This window comes from Mixophyes fleayi, chromosome 6 (genome assembly GCF_038048845.1).
Source record: "Mixophyes fleayi isolate aMixFle1 chromosome 6, aMixFle1.hap1, whole genome shotgun sequence".
Taxonomy (NCBI): domain Eukaryota; kingdom Metazoa; phylum Chordata; class Amphibia; order Anura; family Limnodynastidae; genus Mixophyes; species Mixophyes fleayi.
In genome coordinates this window covers 5603220-5622185 of record NC_134407.1, presented here as the reverse complement: position 1 = coordinate 5622185, position 18966 = coordinate 5603220, and the positions used below count along the sequence as shown (strand labels likewise).

Sequence of the window (18966 nt, the reverse complement as noted above, 5' to 3'; positions counted from 1 at the left end):
ATAGTTAAATTCCTCACTGTCTTTTGTAAATATCACTGTCTTATTCTCTGTCTACACGGCTGCTTCTTCAATGTGAATTTTCTCCTCCCAATATTCAGAGATCCATCAGTCTATCACCAAGAGCCTGAAATCACAAAGGGGAAGATTTAATCTAAAAAGGAAAAGTAGAGGCGTTGCCCATAGCAACCAATCAGATTCTAGCTGTCATTTTATAGGATGTACTAGAGCATGAAAGGTGGAATGTGATTGGTTGCTATGGGCAAAGCCTCTACTTTTCTTTGTTAAAAGATTTGATAAATCTACCCCAAAACATGCTCCAAGGGTGCACTCTATACAGGAAAAAATCGGATATTCACTGATAGATAAAGCTGAGAAAACAAATATAAGATCACATATTGTTTTATTCAGAAATGTAAATGGCGTGTGTTTTGATTTTACCCATAGGAAACAATGGGTGGGCGTGTTCGGATAATGGTTACAGGAGCGGCACCCATATCCGAGACCGTACTGTCCTTCCTGAGAGCCGCCCTCGGGTGTCAGGTAAGTGATCGTCAGTGTGTCCTCACCTTATATTAGAGGTCTCATATCTGTCCTCCTCTCTCCTGTCCATTACATGGTTGTACAAACAGAAAAGCGCTACGGAATCTGCTGGCGCTATAAAAATAAATGTTGATGATGATGAATTATGGTCTTCACTTGACCGTCATGTAAAGCCATGTGTGGCCAACGTAACATGGGTCTTATACCCTTTGGCGTTTATACTTGCGTTCTTTGACTTCAATGTGTGAGACTTGTGTTAAACCCATTCAATAGAGAAGGATGAGCTTCGAGAAACCGCAGGCGGCCCGAGCGCAAGTATAACATGTCTGATAGTAGAAACAATGGGTTACATGTCATGGCATTTTCATGCCAGTTGGTATGTGGCTTTAAGTGGGCAGAGCTTAAAACATCATCTAGACCAGGCCTGTCCAACCTGCGGCCCTCCAGATGTTGTGAAACTACAAGCCCCAGCATGCTTTGCCAATAGACAACCTGTTGATTGCTAGAAGGGCATGCTGGGACTTGTAGTTTCACAACATCTGGAGGGCCGCAGGTTGGACAGGCCTGATCTAGACATCAAACTATTACAATGATCAGGTAACCAATGAATGGATATTTTTTGGAAAAATCCACAAACATAAATGTTGATAGGATCGTTATAAGATATCTGGACTGTATTATTTCTACAACTTACACCCCCATTCATAGAGGCAGTGACCTTAAAATATAAGGGGGTTTTTATAAAAAAAAAAAGAAGCTATTTATAACATACAAAAATATATTTATAAAAGTTTCGGGTGATAACCAGGATGGAAAATATTTGATATATTTGTGACTGTGTGGGAATATATCTTGTTGTTCACAGCAGACTTCATGTCAGTAATCCTATTACAAGAATTTGCAGACATCATATTTTTGTCACCTATTTCAGTAAAAAACAATAAAAGGCTGATTGCACAAGAATTTAACCAATTGTTCTGCGCTAATGTCAAGATGTGGAAATTTTTACATGAATATTTCTTAATGCCATTAGTAGCTCTTTCATATAAGGCAACTTGTTTTTTATGTTTAATCATCCTTTAAAGAAACTTTAAAGATAGCACTATTCTCACTAATGTACCCTCACAGCTGTCCAATCTCCACTCTGAGACACACTCGCTCCTCTTGTTTCAGCTGTGCCCTCTTCCACTTAGAATGTAAATTTGCTAATGTGCAGGATCCTCCATACCCTTTGTTTTCATTTCTGCATTTATTTTGTCTACCTTGTATGTCACTGTTTTACGTATGTTTTTCCTATTGTATGGCGCTGCGGAGCACTGTGGCGCCTTACAAATCCATGATAATAATAAGAAGAATAAGAATAATGATAATAAAGAACAAATAAATATGATGTAGGTGTATAAAGTAGGTGTTTGGTTTGAGCACCTGTTTTTTTAGCTGAGGAACGTTATGGAACTGTTTAGCTTCTAGAATCAATGTTTAGCAGAATAACAGACCTCCCACTATCCAGATTTGGGTGGGATAAATCTTAATCGTGGCCCTTGAAAGGGACGGAGCTTCCACAGGAAATGGGTGAAGCTTTGCTCAAAAATGAAAATTGTGGATGGTCGAGGACGGGGATTTTTGTCCCAAAGTGTCATATATAAATATTGTTAGGTCTGGAATAACAAGGTAATTGCACAGACTTTCCGCAAGGACTTGTATTAGCACCATTCAGAACATATTTCTAAGTAGCAGGTCTGTTTGTTGTGCCATGGTTGGGTTTGGATCGTCAGAGACTGTATGTAGTAGCTGGAGCTACATTGTCTAGGGCTGAAGTGAGTGTTTTGTTGTAGAATGTGGCGGCCTGATTAGGACAGGACAATGCAGTCATAGGAGAATATAGTTGTATTAATGAAAATGAGATGTGCATTGGGTTAAGAGTACTTAGGTATCGTGGTGTACGTATGGATTTGGGTGCAGGTGGGAGGGCATAAGGTAAGGTGAGGCTGAAGGAAAGGAGGTTGTGATCGGAGAGTGGGAAGGCTAAGTCAGAGACACTAGATAAGGAGCAGTAGCGGGAGAAGACAAGGTCAAGGGAGTGTCCATCACAGTGGGTGGGAGATGAGGTCCATTGGGAGAGACCAAAGGAGGAAGTAAGTGAAAGAATATTAGTTGTAGAAGAGACAGTGGGATTATCAATGGGAAGGTTGAAATCGCCTAGTATGAGAGTAGGCAGGTCATAGGATAGGAAATAAATGAGCCAGGCCGCAAAGTTGTCAAAAAATTGGGAAACTGGACATAGGTAGAGATAAAGGATAGCAACACGAAGGTGGAGAGGATAAAATATATGGATAGTGTGGACTTCGAAGGAAGAGAATGAGAGGGACGGTTCAGAGGGTATGACTTGGAAGGCGCAGCTTGGAGAGAGCAGAATGCCTACTCCACCACCTTGTCTGTTTCCGGGTCTGGGAGTGTGGCTAGGGGAGAGTCCCCCATAGGAGAGAGCTGCAGGGGATGTAGTGTCAGGAGGTTGAGGGATTTAGAAATGAATAGATCATGGATGGATGTAAGTTTGTTACAAACAGATCTGGAGTTCCATAGTGCACAGGAGAAGGGAACAGAGGGTAGTGAAGATATGTGGACAAGGTTGGTGGGATTGGAAGTACAGGATGGATGGAAAGGTTTGGGTAGAGCGTGAGCATATAATGGGCATTGTACGGGGCCCAGGGTTAGGTGAGATATCACCAGCAGCCATGAGAAGGAGCAGGGTGAGAACGAGGACATGTGAGGAGGATTTGTGGGTGTGAGGTTTATTTCTGTTTATGTAGCTGGTGAGTGTGGTGGGTGCAGGAGACAAAACAGTTCAAGTGTACAGACTAGTGAGGAGGGAATTAGTGAAGGGGAAATAATAATCGGAGAGGGAGGAATAGGATGATGGGGAAAGAAAAAGAGTGTGGAGAGAAGTATGGTGATAGTGAATAGGAGAGACTGTAAATTGAGTAGGTGCATGATGGAGAGATGTGAATGAATGTGTATTAGTTAGGGTAGATAATGAGAGAATGGAGAAAAACAATTGATACAAATTGTGTTGGGCAATGGAAGAGGTGAAGGAAACTTTACCGCCCCCTGGCTGGGGTTAGTAGAGGAGGCAGTTTCTGCAGCTCTGATAGGACGAGGTCCAGGATGCTGACATTTGGGTTCAGAGGGTCCAGCAGCCAATCAGAGATGGTAACAGCGATCACAACTGAACCGAGATAGTATTTCAGTAGATCCTAAAACAGCCTTGTCTTTCGGTATGAAGTCGATCCTTAGGACTGCTGTGAGGTTTGCCAACAGTATTCAGAAATATCCAATGCTTTGTGAGAATTTGTGAGAATAAGGAATAGTGGGAGCTTGGGCAAAGAGCTGAGTCAATGTACAGCTCACTCTAGCTGCCGTCCACGTGCCACATTACATAGAACATAACATTGGAATAGCACTGTCCTTTTCATGCCCTCGTCCTGGCCCTCACTCACCCTTATCTACGGACTCTACAGCGTGACTATATAACAATACAAATCAGTAATATAAATACTAACAGGATAGGTGTCACTATAGTAAAATGATCCCATTCTGATGACAGATATTTGAAGCGTACGGACAGACGGAGTGTGGAGCTGGCTGCAGCTTTTCCACCCCCGGAGACTGGACGACAGGTAAGATGTTGGATAACAAGACACTGGCTTAATGTTCTACTGTACCGGAAGAAAAAGAATAGATAAACAGGGGCTGATAACAGTATGGGAATTTGAGCACGCACTCCCATACCCTCAGTGACCCCATCCTCTTCACAACCTCCCTTAAACGCCTTCTTACTCCCATTTCTTCCATGTCCTAATGCTGCCTTCTCTCTTATCAACTCCACACTCTCTGATGCCCTGGATACTGCAGCCTCAGCCACCCGACTTCATCTCCGTCAATATAAACCCCTTACACTTCCCTCTTACGCGCTACCTCCAAATCTGCTCCCACTCTCCTGAATGCCAATTGAGGTACTTCCGATCTGACGCTTCATTACTCTTGCATTCATCCTTCCTCCCATTATTCTGCCCTCTCTTTTACCAAATAAACCTATTTCAAATCCCTAATTTCATCCCTGTCCATTAACCCCTGATGCCTCTTTGCTACTGTTAATATGTTTCTGTGCCCTCCCTCACCAACCTCCCCCTCTCATCTATCACCTTGAGTTCTCCACCTACCTAAAAACAAAATTGACTCTATCCACAAACATATCTGTTCTTCCCAGACTCACCTCTCCCCGCCCATACTCACCACTACTCCCTCCACCATCCTCTCCTCCTGTAACAGTGTCTGAAATCCTCATTTTTCTTTCTTCCTCTTCTACAAACTTTCCCCTTAATTCTGTTCCCTCCAAGCTTCTCTGCTTCCTCTCCTCCAATGCCTGTCATTACCTTGCACACCTCTTTAACCTTTCTCTCTACACTGGTGTCTTCCCCTCGGCCTCTCAAGCATGCTGTCATCTCCGCTATTCTCAAGGAAGCCTCCCTTGACCCATCTTCGCTCTCCAACTATCGCCCCATATCTCTGCTCCCTTTGCTTTTAAAATTCTTGAACAACTAGTCTTCAACCATCTGACCTACTTTCTATCTTTCCACTCTTTTCCCTCTCCAGTCTGGCTTCCGTCCCCTTCACTCAACTGAAACCGCCCTCACAAAAGTGACAAATGACTTACTCAAACTGACTTACTTATATGTCTAAAGGTCAATTCTCCCTTCTCATACTCTCTGCTGCTTTCGATTTTCAAGAAACTACTCTCTCCTGGTTCACTTGCTAACTCTCTGTCCTCTCTTTTAGTGCTTTTGCTTCTGACTCTTCCTCCTCCACTGTTCTCTTTATTGGCGTCCCTCAAGGTTCTGTCCCTGGCCCTCTGCTCTTCTTATTCAATCATTTGGCCTCCACTACCACTTCTACACTGACGGCACACAAATCTATCCCTCCTCCCCGGACCTCTCTCTCTTGTTCCTATTCCAAGCATTCAGCTGTCCCTCTGCTATCACTACCTGGATTTCACAACATTTCCCCAAACTTAACATCTCCAAATCCAAGCTCATCATCTTTCGTCCTACCAATGTTGCCAACCCTCCCAAAAATTCCCTCATCATCATAACCATTTATTTATATAGCACCACTAATTCCGCAGTGCTGTACAGAGAACTCATTCACATCAGTCCCTGCCCCATTGGGGCTTACAGTCTACATTTCTTAACACACACACACAGACTAGGGTCAATTTGTTAACAGCCAATTAACCTACTAGTATGTTTTTGGAGTGTGGGAGGAAACCGGAGCACTCGGAGGAAACCCACGCAAACACGGGGAGAACATACAAACTCCTCACAGATAAGGCCATGGTCGGGAATTGAACTCACGACCCTAGTGCTGTGAGGCAGAAGTGCTAACCACTGAGCAACCGTGCTGCCCTCATGGTTGATAATATCACTTTCTCTCCTGTCCCCCATTCCCACTGCCTTGGAGTCACCCTTGACTCTGCTATCAGATATACTCATCATATCCAGCTCCTCATCAAGACTTGCTGCCTCTTCCTCCGTAACATTGCTAAAATCCTCTCTTAGAAAGTAACCAAAATCCTGGTCCATTAGCTCATAATTTCTCGTCTTGACTACTGCAACCTTCTTGTTATTGGCCTTCCTACCTCCAACCTTTCCCTCTTCGATCCATCCAGAGTGTTGCAGCTAGGTGCATTTCCCTCTCCCACTGTTCCTCTTCATCTGCTCCTCTCTGTAAATCCCTTCATTGGCTAGCTATCTATTTCAGACTTTAGTTCAAGTTCCTTACCCTCACTTACAAAGCCATCACCAACACTTCTATCCCATACATCTCTGACCTCATCTCGACGTACACCCACCTCTGGCCACTCCACTCTGCATCTGACCTTCGCCGTTCTTGACCTCTCATTAGCCCCTCCTGCTCTTACCTTCAAGACTTCTCCCGTGCTGCCCCCCACCATCCGAACGCCTTACCCCGCCTCCCCTGACTCTCCCCCAACCTACAATCCTTCAAACACTTCATCAAAACTCACCTCTCCATGTTCGCCTTTCCTACCACTTATTGACCATCTTGCCCATCACCTCCTCTTCCTTCACTCGCCATCTCAGTTTTATCTCAGTTTCTCCTACTGTCTCTCACCACCCCTCGTCCTAGAATGTAAGCTCTAACAGGCAGTGTCCTCTGCCTATTGCCCCATGTCTGTCTACTGTCCGCCCCCTCATATGTCCTGTCATGTCTTTTGCTACATTCTCTGTGAGTCCCCTAGTTTTACTCATACTCATCTGTGTTACTTATGCGTAACTGCCTCATGTATTCGTGATTTTGCTCACTGTATTAGTTATATCCTATCTGTATTTGTATGATATGGTGCTCCACCGAATATGTGGTGTGTTATAAATATAAAATAATAATAATAATAATAATACAATAATAATAGGGTACTGTTATTTAATACAGCATATCAATAATAATCATAATCTATAACTTATTATCTTCTAGGACATGTTGGGGCCCCACTGCCGTGTAATATCCTGAAACTAGTGGATGTTGTAGATATGAATTATTTCTCATCCAACGGAGAGGGAGAGGTACGTTTTGTTACCGTGGTCTCTGGAAACATAATCAGTGGTTAGTTTCCCCTTTCCCGATTATTTGGCTCAACCAAGTACGGTGCCTGTAGCCAGATATATGTTCTGCAGAGCATCTCACACCTAAAATCCAACCTTAGCCTTAGCACATAATTTACATGGTAAAAATAAAATACCATGGTAGTTTAATGGTGTGAGACTGTGTTATTTTCATAAGGGTGAACATCAGAAGTTCTGTAAGGAATATAATGGAATATACAGTTCAAGGAGGGCAAATCGTGGTCCAGGAGCTGGGACCCTCGGGGGGAAGACTCTCTCTGGTTTAAGCTAAAGTCTGTTCTGCACAAACCTCACAGAAAGCTTAAAGGACGACAAAATATAATTATCTTTGTCTTTTTACATTCTAGGTCTGTATCAAGGGCACCAATGTATTTAAAGGCTACTTAAAAGACCCAGAGAAGACAGCAGAGACAATTGATGAAGAGGGCTGGCTGCACACTGGGGATATTGGGAAATGGCTTCCAGTAAGTTATAGTAGACTATTCATAATAGGCAAAAACATCCATGTATTTCGGAGATAACCTGAGAGAATGCTTAGCATGATGTCCTATCTCTTTACTGAAAGGGGATATGTTGTATCAGTGGTGTGGAAGGGTGGGGCTTCTCTATTTCCCATCACTTTTGAATGGGAAGAGATGTGAGGTAAGTGCAGGGGGAGAATAGTGTATTTCTGAGCCCCATAGCAAAATATGGGTCCCTTGCTCTGTTCTCAATAGAGCATGCGCTGGTGCCTCTTCTAAGCGTGCTCTGTCCGGGACATGCACTGCATCCTAACACCTGCCTCTGAGAGCAGAGGTCTCAGGGTGAAGCTGGGGCATCAGACGGGTGGCAACCTGGCATTGTCTGACCCCCCTCACCTCCAGCACATGTACCCTCCGCACTGCTAATTGTTACACCCCTGGTGTAAGATAGATCTTAGTGGCTGGATTTTACTTTTTTGCACAGATACAGTGGGATGTTAGATTAATACTAAACATTACATTGTTACTTACTATTCCCAGTACCTAGGTTATATCAGCATTACTGTTCTATGTTACTCAGGCAGTAATCAGAAGATACAATGATCTTGCTACTGAGAGGACATTCCTCATTTTATAGAAATAGCCGGAGGCATGGATAGCAACGTTAACATATTGTTTCAGGACCCCCTTCTTCAAGTGCTATAGTCTGAGTGTAGTTTTGGGTGACTGACACCCACAGACCCGTGAGCCCCTGTTCTTGGTTGGAAAAACACTGTGAAGGTCATTAATGAAAGGCACAAGAGACTCACCACAAAACTCCTTGGCTCTTCACCTCCGAGTCTGCATGAACCAAGTGCACGTTCCATCTCCACTCTCGAAAGACACCTCCGCAAACTAAAAGTGCTATTAGATGTTCGGAGAGACTAAAATCTCCAGCGCAAAAGTGTGACCTGGCTTCGAATCCAACCTCCGACCCCTCTAGCACTATAATACCTACTCCGTTATTCTCCTAAAATACTGCTTAACCTCGTTTTTAACTTAAGTTATCAATGAGAGTGAGGGTACACTGGTGTTGTGTTCATTACATGTGACAATTGTGTATGTGTGTGTGTGATGTCTCTGTTCACACAGCTCAGAGTCCGTCTGGAAATGCACTTTTCCACAGTAGAACAACATAAAGGTGTCATTAAAAGTATAGGACAAAACTTAGGGAAAGTTGTATATAGACACAAAAGAGCTGATGCAAAATGGAAATAATATACTACTAAAAAAAAAAAAGAGCACAGGAAAAATAGCGTATTTCCACCCACTTCCATAACCACATCTCTACAGTAAGCCAACATTGGAACGCTCTTCCCATCCCGCCTCTCCACAGCAGGCGTAAATGCCAGAATGGTGCATGTCTGCATAGCCGCGTGTTCTGATCATGCACAGAATGATTTCACCCAAGAAACGCTATGCAAACTGGCGAACATCCCACTCTGTACCCCCCCATAATGTCTCCCAAATTGCCACTGTCCCAGACATTGTGATGGAGTATGTTCTAAATTAGTGATTGTTGCCCCCACACGCAGGGCTGCCAAGAGGAATTCAGGGCCCCGGTACAGAAACCTCATGGGGCCCCCTGACGCAGGCCAGAAAATTTTTGCCGCAAAAAGGGGGCGTGGCTATGGTGGGAGTGGTTACACAATTGGGGCATGGCTATGCATAATTGTGTCCGGCCCCATGTCTACCAGGTTAAAAGCACTAGTCCACCTTCCTACCGAAAAAAACCTGCATTGCTGCGTACACCATTGGTGCAGCGCCCGCTTGCCGGAGCATGACATATGGGGGAGTATATGGGGGCACTTTTGTGTGACATAAAATGAATTTAGACTGTAAGCTCCAATTGGGCAGGGACTGATGTGGGGGAGTTCTCTGTACAGCGCTGCGGAATCAGTGGCGCTATATAAATAGATGATGATGATGATGATCTGTTTCTCTGACAGAGAAATTAAAACTTCTTGAAGCTCCCTATAATAAGGGACAAATCACGAGGACGATGGAAGGAATTGGAAAAGGACGCACAGTACTTCACCTACTGAACATTTTCTGATTAGAAAATGTTCAGTTAGAAAACGTCTCTTAAAAGTGTCTAGTTTCTGCACCATCCCCTCCCACAGTTCTCTCACACCTTAAACCACTCTCTGTGCTCCATCCCTATAATCCTCTGTTTTGGACACCTATCCTACCTATACTTGTAGTATTTTCAGCACAGTTCCCTTCAGAAGACACTGATGTCTAAGAATATGGTGGTAGAATATTCATTTCCAAAAAGTGTGGTCCACGAATTTATAGAGGAAACAAATAAGGAACATTAATCTTTGCTTTGGATGTGTTACACATAATAATTCTACTTACATTGTTGTTCCCTGTACCCTGCAGCCTGCTCCCTGCTCCCTGCTCCCTGCAGCCTGCTCCCTGCTCCCTGCAGCCTGCTCCCTGCACAGAAAACAGCGCTTTGACTCGCGCTCCTTACAGGCACGGTCTCACGTGACGTCATCGCATTGTCTGTGCGCCGCGGCCGGCACTACAGTAGCGCAACCCCGAGCCCGAACCCGGACCGAACCCTACACCCCCCCCAACATGAAAAAAGTTTTTTTTTATTAAAAATTTTTTTAAAAAAATCGTCAGTGCAGCCCCGGGCCCCCTGGCATAACCGGGCCCGGGTAAATAGTACCCGCTCCTCCTACCCTCTCGGCGGCCCTGCCCACACGTAAAACCCAAGGAGCAAAAACAGAAAGTTAAATGGAAACAAAGTAATTTAATAAAACAAAAAACAAATTGTGCGCCGCCTCCTGAAACGTGCTGCCTTAGGTTTGTGCCCCCTTTGCCTCCAGGGTAAATACAGCTCTATTCCCGGAGGTAATTATAAGAAAAGTTAAAAAAAAAAAAAAAAAAAGAGACACGATTGCTAGAGAAGAGCTGATTTGCAGCACAAAGGATTATGTAACACAGTGACCACATGTGACACAGACTAGACCTGATTTCACCAATAATTGATCAAATTAAACCAGACCTCACATGTCTGTATTAACAGGCGATACAAATCTTGCCCAGTGTTGAACTCACGTAGGGATTAGAGGCCCCTCAAGACCAATTTAGTCCAGTAAATAAATCCTGGCCTGGCCCCTGCTGGGCTGGTAATTACGTTCCTGTGAACCGCCTCAGTTTCTGGTTTAGTGTTCAGTAAAAATTAACCGGATCGAGTCAAGTTAATAGAAATTACACAGAATTATCTCATTCCATCCTGTGACCCAATTACCAGGAAGGAGAGTTGGAGTCTTATAACACATCTTATTGACCCTCTCAGTCTGGGTGAATACAGTTGTCAGGCAGATACTATAGATCCGGAGGACTTTCCAGGGATATTCGGGGAGCTGTCTGTTACCTCGTTCTGAACTTAATCCTATAAATACTAAACTCGCGGACGCTTCTGTGTGAATTAAAACATGGCCTATATCTTGCTCATATACATCTTACAGTGCAATATTGTACCAAATATATGGATTTATCCGTTAATCAACTGTTATATATGTTGATCCTCTGCACTCACCATGTACAAACTGGAGTGCAAGAGGGGGGCTGCCACATTGTATAAATAAACAAGAACACTGATTCTCTGCACTCTCCAAACACATAACTAATTGTGTACTAACTACTTTTCTATATTAAAACAGGGAGTGTTATTTCCACAGATTGCAAAACATTTTAAGCTGCCAACTTACACCAAAGTCTTCCCCTCTGGTCAGTCCTAACATGATCAAATATTTTGCTTTTTTTATCTGGGCTTAAGGCTTTACCTGAACACAGCTTTTAATGCAAGTTTTTCCCAAGCACTAGCAGCCATGGGAGACCTGGGGCTCACCTGACACAAGTTGGAATTAGTTAATGGAAAGAACTAATTAATCATGTCTCTCATACTCTCACTCTCATTCAATCTTACTCACTCTCACCCTTTCTCACACACTCACCCTTTCTCACCCACCCTCACTCACTTATTCTCACTCACTCTCTCTATCACTCTCACCCTCTCCCTCTTTCACACACATTCTCACCCTCTCTCACACAAACTCTCACCCTCTCTCATACATATTCTCACCTTCTCTCACCCTCTCCCTCTCTCACTCTTTCTCTCTCTCTCTCTCAAACTCTCTCTCTCCCTCTCTCACCCTCTCTCACACACACACTCACCCTCTCTCACCTTCTCTCATCCTCTCTCTTTCTCACCCTCTCTCTCTCACCCTCTCCCTCTCTCACACCCTCTTATTCTCTCACACCCTCTCTCTCCCTCTCTCACCCTCTCACACACTCTCTCACCCTCTCTCTCTCTCTCACCCTCTCCCTCTCTCACACCCTCTTATTCTCTCACACCCTCTCTCTCCCTCTCTCACCCTCTCATACACTCTCTCACCCTCTCTCACACACATTGTCACCTTCTCTCACCCTCTCTCTCTCTCATCCTCTCATTCTCTCACACACTCTCTCACCCTCTCTCTCTCTCTCACCCTCTCCCTCTCTCACACCCTCTCATTCTCTCACACCCTCTCTCTCCCTCTCTCACCCTCTCATACACTCTCTCACCCTCTCTCACACACATTGTCACCTTCTCTCACCCTCTCTCTCTCTCACCCTCTCATTCTCTCACACACTCTCTCACCCTCTCATTCTCTCACACACTCTCTCATCCACACTCACCTTTTCTCACCCTCTCTCTTTCTCCCTCACTCTCTCACACACTCTCCCTCTCTCACCCTCTCTCTCACCCTCTAATTCTCTCACACACACTCTCTCCCTCTCTCACCCTCTCATACACTCTCTCACCCTCTCTCACACACATTGTCACTTTCTCTCACCCTCTCTCTCTCTCATCCTCTCATTCTCTCACACACTCTCTCACCCTCTCATTCTCTCACACACTCTCTCACCCTCTCATTCTCTCACACACTCTCTCACCCTCTCATTCTCTCACCCTCTCCCTCTCTCACACCCTCTCATTCTCTCACACCCTCTCTCTCCCTCTCTCACCCTCTCATACACTCTCTCACCCTCTCTCACACACATTGTCACCTTCTCTCACCCTCTCTCTCTCTCACCTTCTCTCTCTCTCATCCTCTCATTCTCTCACACACTCTCTCACCCTCTCATTCTCTCACACCCTCTCTCTCCCTCTCTCACCCTCTCATACACTCTCTCACCCTCTCTCACACACATTGTCACCTTCTCTCATCCTCTCTCTCTCTCATCCTCTCATTCTCTCACACACTCTCTCACCCTCTCATTCTCTCACCCTCTCTCTCACCCTCTCATTCTCTCTCACCCTCTCCCTCTCTCACACCCTCTCATTCTCTCACACCCTCTCTCTCCCTCTCTCACCCTCTCATACACTCTCTCACCCTCTCTCACACACATTGTCACCTTCTCTCACCCTCTCTCTCTCTCACCCTCTCTCTCTCTCATCCTCTCATTCTCTCACACACTCTCTCACCCTCTCATTCTCTCACACCCTCTCTCTCCCTCTCTCACCCTCTCATACACTCTCTCACCCTCTCTCACACACATTGTCACCTTCTCTCACCCTCTCTCTCTCTCATCCTCTCATTCTCTCACACACTCTCACCCACACTCACCTTTTTTCACCCTCTCTCTTTCTCCCTCACTCTCTCACACACTCTCCCTCTCTCACCCTCTCTCTCTCTCACACCCTCTTATTCTCTCACACCCTCTCTCACCTTCTCTCACCCTCTCTCTTTCTCACCCTCTCTCTCTCTCACACCCTCTTATTCTCTCACACCCTCTCTCTCCCTCTCTCACCCTCTCTCTCACCCTCTCATTCTCTCACACACACTCTCTCTCTCACCCTCACCCTCTGTCTCACCCTCACACACTCTCTCACCCTCTCTCTCTCATCAGTCTGTAACGCCAGCAATGTACGTTGAGAGATTTTTTTTTTTTTTTCAGAATGGGACCCTGAAGATCATTGACAGGAAGAAGAACATCTTTAAGCTGGCTCAGGGTGAATACATCGCCCCAGAAAAGATTGAGAACATATATGTGAGAAGTTCTCCTGTAGCTCAGGTGTTTGTACACGGAGACAGTCTCCGGGTAAGTCCCTATACTATAGGCATGGTATGTCTGGGACAATATGGGGTATATAATCCTCTTAGAACAGGTTAATGAGATACTAGTGAAGGAAATTCCAATTAATAGTTGTGAATAAAGCTTGGAGAGGGACACGTTGCTGTAGCGTGGTGATTACACGTGTACTGGAGGATGGACTGTGTGTTACAGGTGAGAGATATGTCCCTTTACATAAGCACATATGTAAGAGCAATGGACAATATAGAAGGACCAATAATGTCCCTTCAGTCATTGTTAGAGAGAAACTACTAACTTCACATTTTGACAGAAAGACAATAAGTGTTTTTTAATTAATTCCTTAGAATTTGCTGCCCATAAACTCCTCCTGTCTAAAACAAGAGATACTTCAATAGGTTTGAAATTCAATCAAATTCGGCCAGTTGTTCCAAAACAATTGTGATTTTGGTCTCAGTATGACTGCCGTGTCCAAATTTGTGGTTAAATATTCAAGCACTGTTAATAGAAAAGTTATTATAATAAGCGATAAAATTTTGCCTGTTCAACCTTAAATGGCAGCATAGTATAGTGTTTTTAACTTGCTGGAATTCAAACACTGAACAGCTAGAATCTATTAGAACATGTAATCTCTATACATTTACAGTGTCTTGTATTATTCTAAGGCTCAAACAGCAATTTACAAACAGTTAAAAAAAAACGTTACACTCAGATTTTCCAAATCATTTGTTTATGAAGAAGTTCAGGTCCATCTCTTATCTGAAATTCACCGCTCAGTATGACTATAGATTTCTACACAAGACGGAGTCATAATCATTTCCTTATTTAAATATACACAAATTACAGACATACATTCCCCATCATTATCAATGAATATAATATTTATCATGGTAGAGCAATTATATAGCATCCCACTAACCGATAGGTGTTTACTATTCCAACTGGGAATCTTAATTTACAATGTAATCCAAGGAAAATAAAACATTTTAAAAAAACCTTAGGTGACGATAATGATAATAATGTAGCTCTCACGCACAGTGATTGGGAGGGTGAACAGCAGCTCAGCCAATCACAAGCAGTTTCCCACGCTAGCCATTTATGACTGATTGAGCCATTATCATTGTATCAGTTTTTTACATTTTCCTTGAATCCCGACCTAGATCAGTGTTGGCTAACCTGTGACATTCCAGGTGTTGTGAAACTACAAGTGCCAGCAAACCCTTCTAGCAATAAGCTGCTATATATTGGCAAAGCATGCTGAGACTTGTAGTTTCACAACACCTGGAGTGTCACAGGTTAGCCAACAATGGCCTAGATGCTGATTCCCCGTCAGACTACTTTAGTACCTTTGCTCCGGCTGCCTCTACATGCTGGATATCTTATGACGCCACTCAACCTACAGACATAGAAACACAAGTGACAGGTGCATTTTTGGCATCCAACTCTTAACTCCTGTGTTACTCTGTATGACCAGGTAAATAACACATGTATTCATCTTTCCCAGTCCTGTCTGGTGGGGATAGTGATCCCGGATCCAGAGGTCCTTCCAGACTTTGCAGCCAAACTTGGTGTTCGCGGCACCTTTGAGGAGCTCTGCAGACATAACGTAAGTACTATATATGGTCTTGGAATTTATCAATGGAAATCATTGTGCTGGGTAACGTTCTTCTAACTGTATCACGTACTGTATTTATTTACTGTATTTCAGAGGCAGAACTAGCGAGCTATGGGCCCCGGTGCAGAGAAACGGGGCCCACGGCTCGCTAGTTCCCCTTGCAGCGGGCCCCATTATCTCCCTGGGCCCCACTGCACTGCATCTGCTGCACTAACGATAGTTCCACCATTGTTGTATTTGTAGAATTCCTTCCTACGTATCTCTGGATGATTTGCTCTCTAGAACATCTAAAGGATTTCCTGTACAGGGGTGCATGCAGGAGGGGTTTCTGGGGTCTCCAGAAACCCCTCCCCTCCGCTAAAGAAGTGCCCCAACATAGTGGCACTGTACTATACAGCAGCCGCGGCGCTGTCAAAGAAGCGTCCGCGGCGGTGCTGTATTGTATACAGCACCGCCGCAGACGCTTCTTTGACAGCGCCGCGGCTGCTGTATAGTACAGTGCTGCCGAAAAGGAGCTGCTGCGCATGCAGCTCTCCCGCTATTTTTTTTCTTTTTCTTAAATCCTGTGTGCGCCCCTGCTGTAAAGAATGAAATATTATATATACAATGCAATCCCCATATTATGTCATATCTGTATTGTGATGTGATATTACAATTATATTTTACACCAGGCGGTAAAGAAAGCCATTCTAGAGGATGTGATTAAAGTAGGAAAACAAGCCGGACTCAAGTCCTTTGAACAGGTACGTAGAACACACAACCTGGGGGGGGGGGAGATTTACTAAAGCTTCTAAAAAGTAAAAGTAGAGGAGTTGCCCATAGCAACCAATCAGATGCCAGCTCTCATTTTCCAGACTGTACTAGATAAATGAGAGCTAGAATGTGATTGGTTGCTATGGGCAACGTCTCCACTTTTCCTTTCTAGAAATTTTAGCAAATCTACTAAATCTAATTTCAGTGTAGCGCCAATGTTACGTTATATTATGCCTCTTTGCAGACTGAAAGTCTATAATCAAATAATGGGAAATTCTATCTAATTATGTACAGGTCATAAATTGATTGATTGATTGATTGATTGATTGGGACCCAGGAGTCATGGAGCAGAAGGAATGATAGAATGATGATTTCTATTTGAGTGTAGTATCGTATGCTCTGTTTGGTATACATTTTTTTGTAAATAAAATGAGGAAATATTTTGAAAAATATATTGTTAAAAATATATTGTATAAACTTGTCATTTAGTGTTATAACAATTGTCCCCAAAAAATCGGGACCATTGGCAGGCACGCTGAAGCATCTCTGTGTGATATCTCTTCTGGGTGGGCACAGACCGTGCCAGGATCATGTGACAGCGATGGTACCGACACTTAGCAGACTTAGATTAGTTTCTCTCCTTAATAATCAATTCTCTGTAACTGAATCTCTAAGAAGGAGAGTAGGGGTAAATGTATCAAGCTGAGAGTTTTCCAGCGGGTTTGAAAAGTGGAGATGTTGCCTATAGCAACCAATCAGATTCCAGCTATCATTTTGTAGAATGTACTAAATAAATAATAGCAATAATCTGATTGGTTGCTATAGGCAACATCTCCACTTTTTAAAACCCAGTTTAGGAAGTATACCCCCAGATTTCCATGCAGTGTATGTGCACCACAAATCTCCTTTGTCTGTTTTGGGATACGCTGGACAGACTTAGATAATTCATAAGGATCACCAGCCGCAGCTCTATCCGCCTTTTACCTGCGGGATTTATACTCAGATGTCCTCAGTTACTTTAGCTCTGCTACTTCATTAGTAGATGATCTCATTTTAATCGTAATAAAAATACTTTATTACTCTGCCCGTTTTAGTAAAAACCTTTCTAATATCATATTTAACAACTATGTTTTCGTTACTGGTAACTCAGAGGCGTCTTGGGTAGGTGTAAGTCCAGTAAATGGTAATGTTATTTTGAAGGTAAAAAAAAGGCCTTTTTCAAAGTATTTACAACGTTACTCTGTCTTATAAAGGTGAAGGATCTTTATGTTCACCCTGAAATGTTGAGCATTGAAAATGGTTTACTGACGCCCACGTTAAAAGCCAAAAGAGCAGAGGTCGCGAAACACTTCAAGAGCCAAATCGATGACCTGTACGCAAAGATCCAGGACTAGAGGGAAGCGCGTCCGTACTTCACCTGCACTGAAAGAGGGGGGGGTCGCTGCCCACCTGGACGTTATGGGGTTGATGAGTCTATATGAGCTGATTGGGCCTTGTTGTACCAGGAATCATTTATTTACTTACTTTCCAGTGATACACAGAGGGCTGAGACGGCGACAATATGGACATTACGGTGTATCAATGTGTACATTGTGCAATAATTCTTATACTGGAATAGTAACTTGTGAATAGTGATTTACAATGTATCAGAAACAGAAAGCACATTGTGTGCAGAGTATAATAAATCATAAAAAAACATGTTTATATTAACACGCCTTCATGATGATCTGTTTCAAAGCGGGCATTTCTGTATTGTATATACTGAGCAATAATAACACTAAATCCTTTTATCTGAAATTTTTTTCTTTCCCTTTTAACAATAGTCAACAGATAGACATTACATGGTGTCTCCTACATTGTAATAATAAATGACGATAGTCTATGGTAAAGAAAGCACTAAGCAGAAGGATTAGATAGAATTTACCCACAAAATCAGGATTTCATATTTGGATAAAATGGTCTCAGATAACATGTTAGACAAGTGGTTATTATGTAACCAAGTTCTATGACTTAGTATCATGTGTCTGGAATGGTTTGCTGGAAGTAGATATAATTACATATTATTTTTGCAAACTGAAAGAAATCCCAATATGTAATTAGTATATCAGAGCTACGATACGTCTCTATAAGCTGGGCCGAACAGAGTTGAAGTTTATTGCAAATGAATATCCCTTAGACTACACTGCGCACATACAGGTCACCGGGCCCCATCCATGGTTGTTACCAGATGGAAAAATAGCCGACAATCTATCTGCATCCCTCAATACATCTTATATATATATATATATATATATATGTTTGTGTGTATGTATGTACAGTGTGTGTGTGTGTATATATATATATATATAAATCAGGGGAATAGGTACCATCTTCTTGGTGAACAGCAGCAGTAACCACACAAGTCCAGAGGTTTCAGGTTAACAGCCACGGTCAGTTTATTCACCAGCTTGCAAACAAAACAAAACAAATAAAATCCTAGCCGTCTGGCTACTTGCTAATACATTTACTCTCTCTGGTGTTGGACCTTGTGTCCAAACACACACTCATCATATCATTGCTCACCACAGCAGAGTGTCTCAGGAGGCAACTCACCTCCTCACCAGGTTGAGAGACAATGATTACATATTCTAGCTGCCTTTTCACAGGCACCTCCCAGGTGCATCTCTTGATCAGTCTGTTTTGAGCCTGGCAGGCCAGAAGACCCGGGCTGGGCCTTATGTACGGAGCCCACCCTTCTCTTTCTCCATACATAACACTAAGAACC

The 18966-nt window shown here is 43.5% G+C and overlaps 1 protein-coding gene across 1 annotated transcript in view; it reads left to right on the top strand.

The window, feature by feature from the left end:
• Positions 1-17992, top strand: part of ACSL5 (acyl-CoA synthetase long chain family member 5) — a 41565-nt gene extending 23573 nt beyond the window's left edge. Inside the window, exons 14-21 of the mRNA XM_075215699.1 lie at positions 445-540; positions 4145-4217; positions 7090-7178; positions 7586-7702; positions 13700-13843; positions 15339-15440; positions 16121-16192; positions 17456-17992. Coding sequence (XP_075071800.1) covers positions 445-540; positions 4145-4217; positions 7090-7178; positions 7586-7702; positions 13700-13843; positions 15339-15440; positions 16121-16192; positions 17456-17596 — 834 coding nt within the window. The 3' untranslated portion in view covers positions 17597-17992. The remainder of the gene's footprint in view (positions 1-444; positions 541-4144; positions 4218-7089; positions 7179-7585; positions 7703-13699; positions 13844-15338; positions 15441-16120; positions 16193-17455) is intronic.
• Positions 17993-18966: the final 974 nt, after the last annotated feature.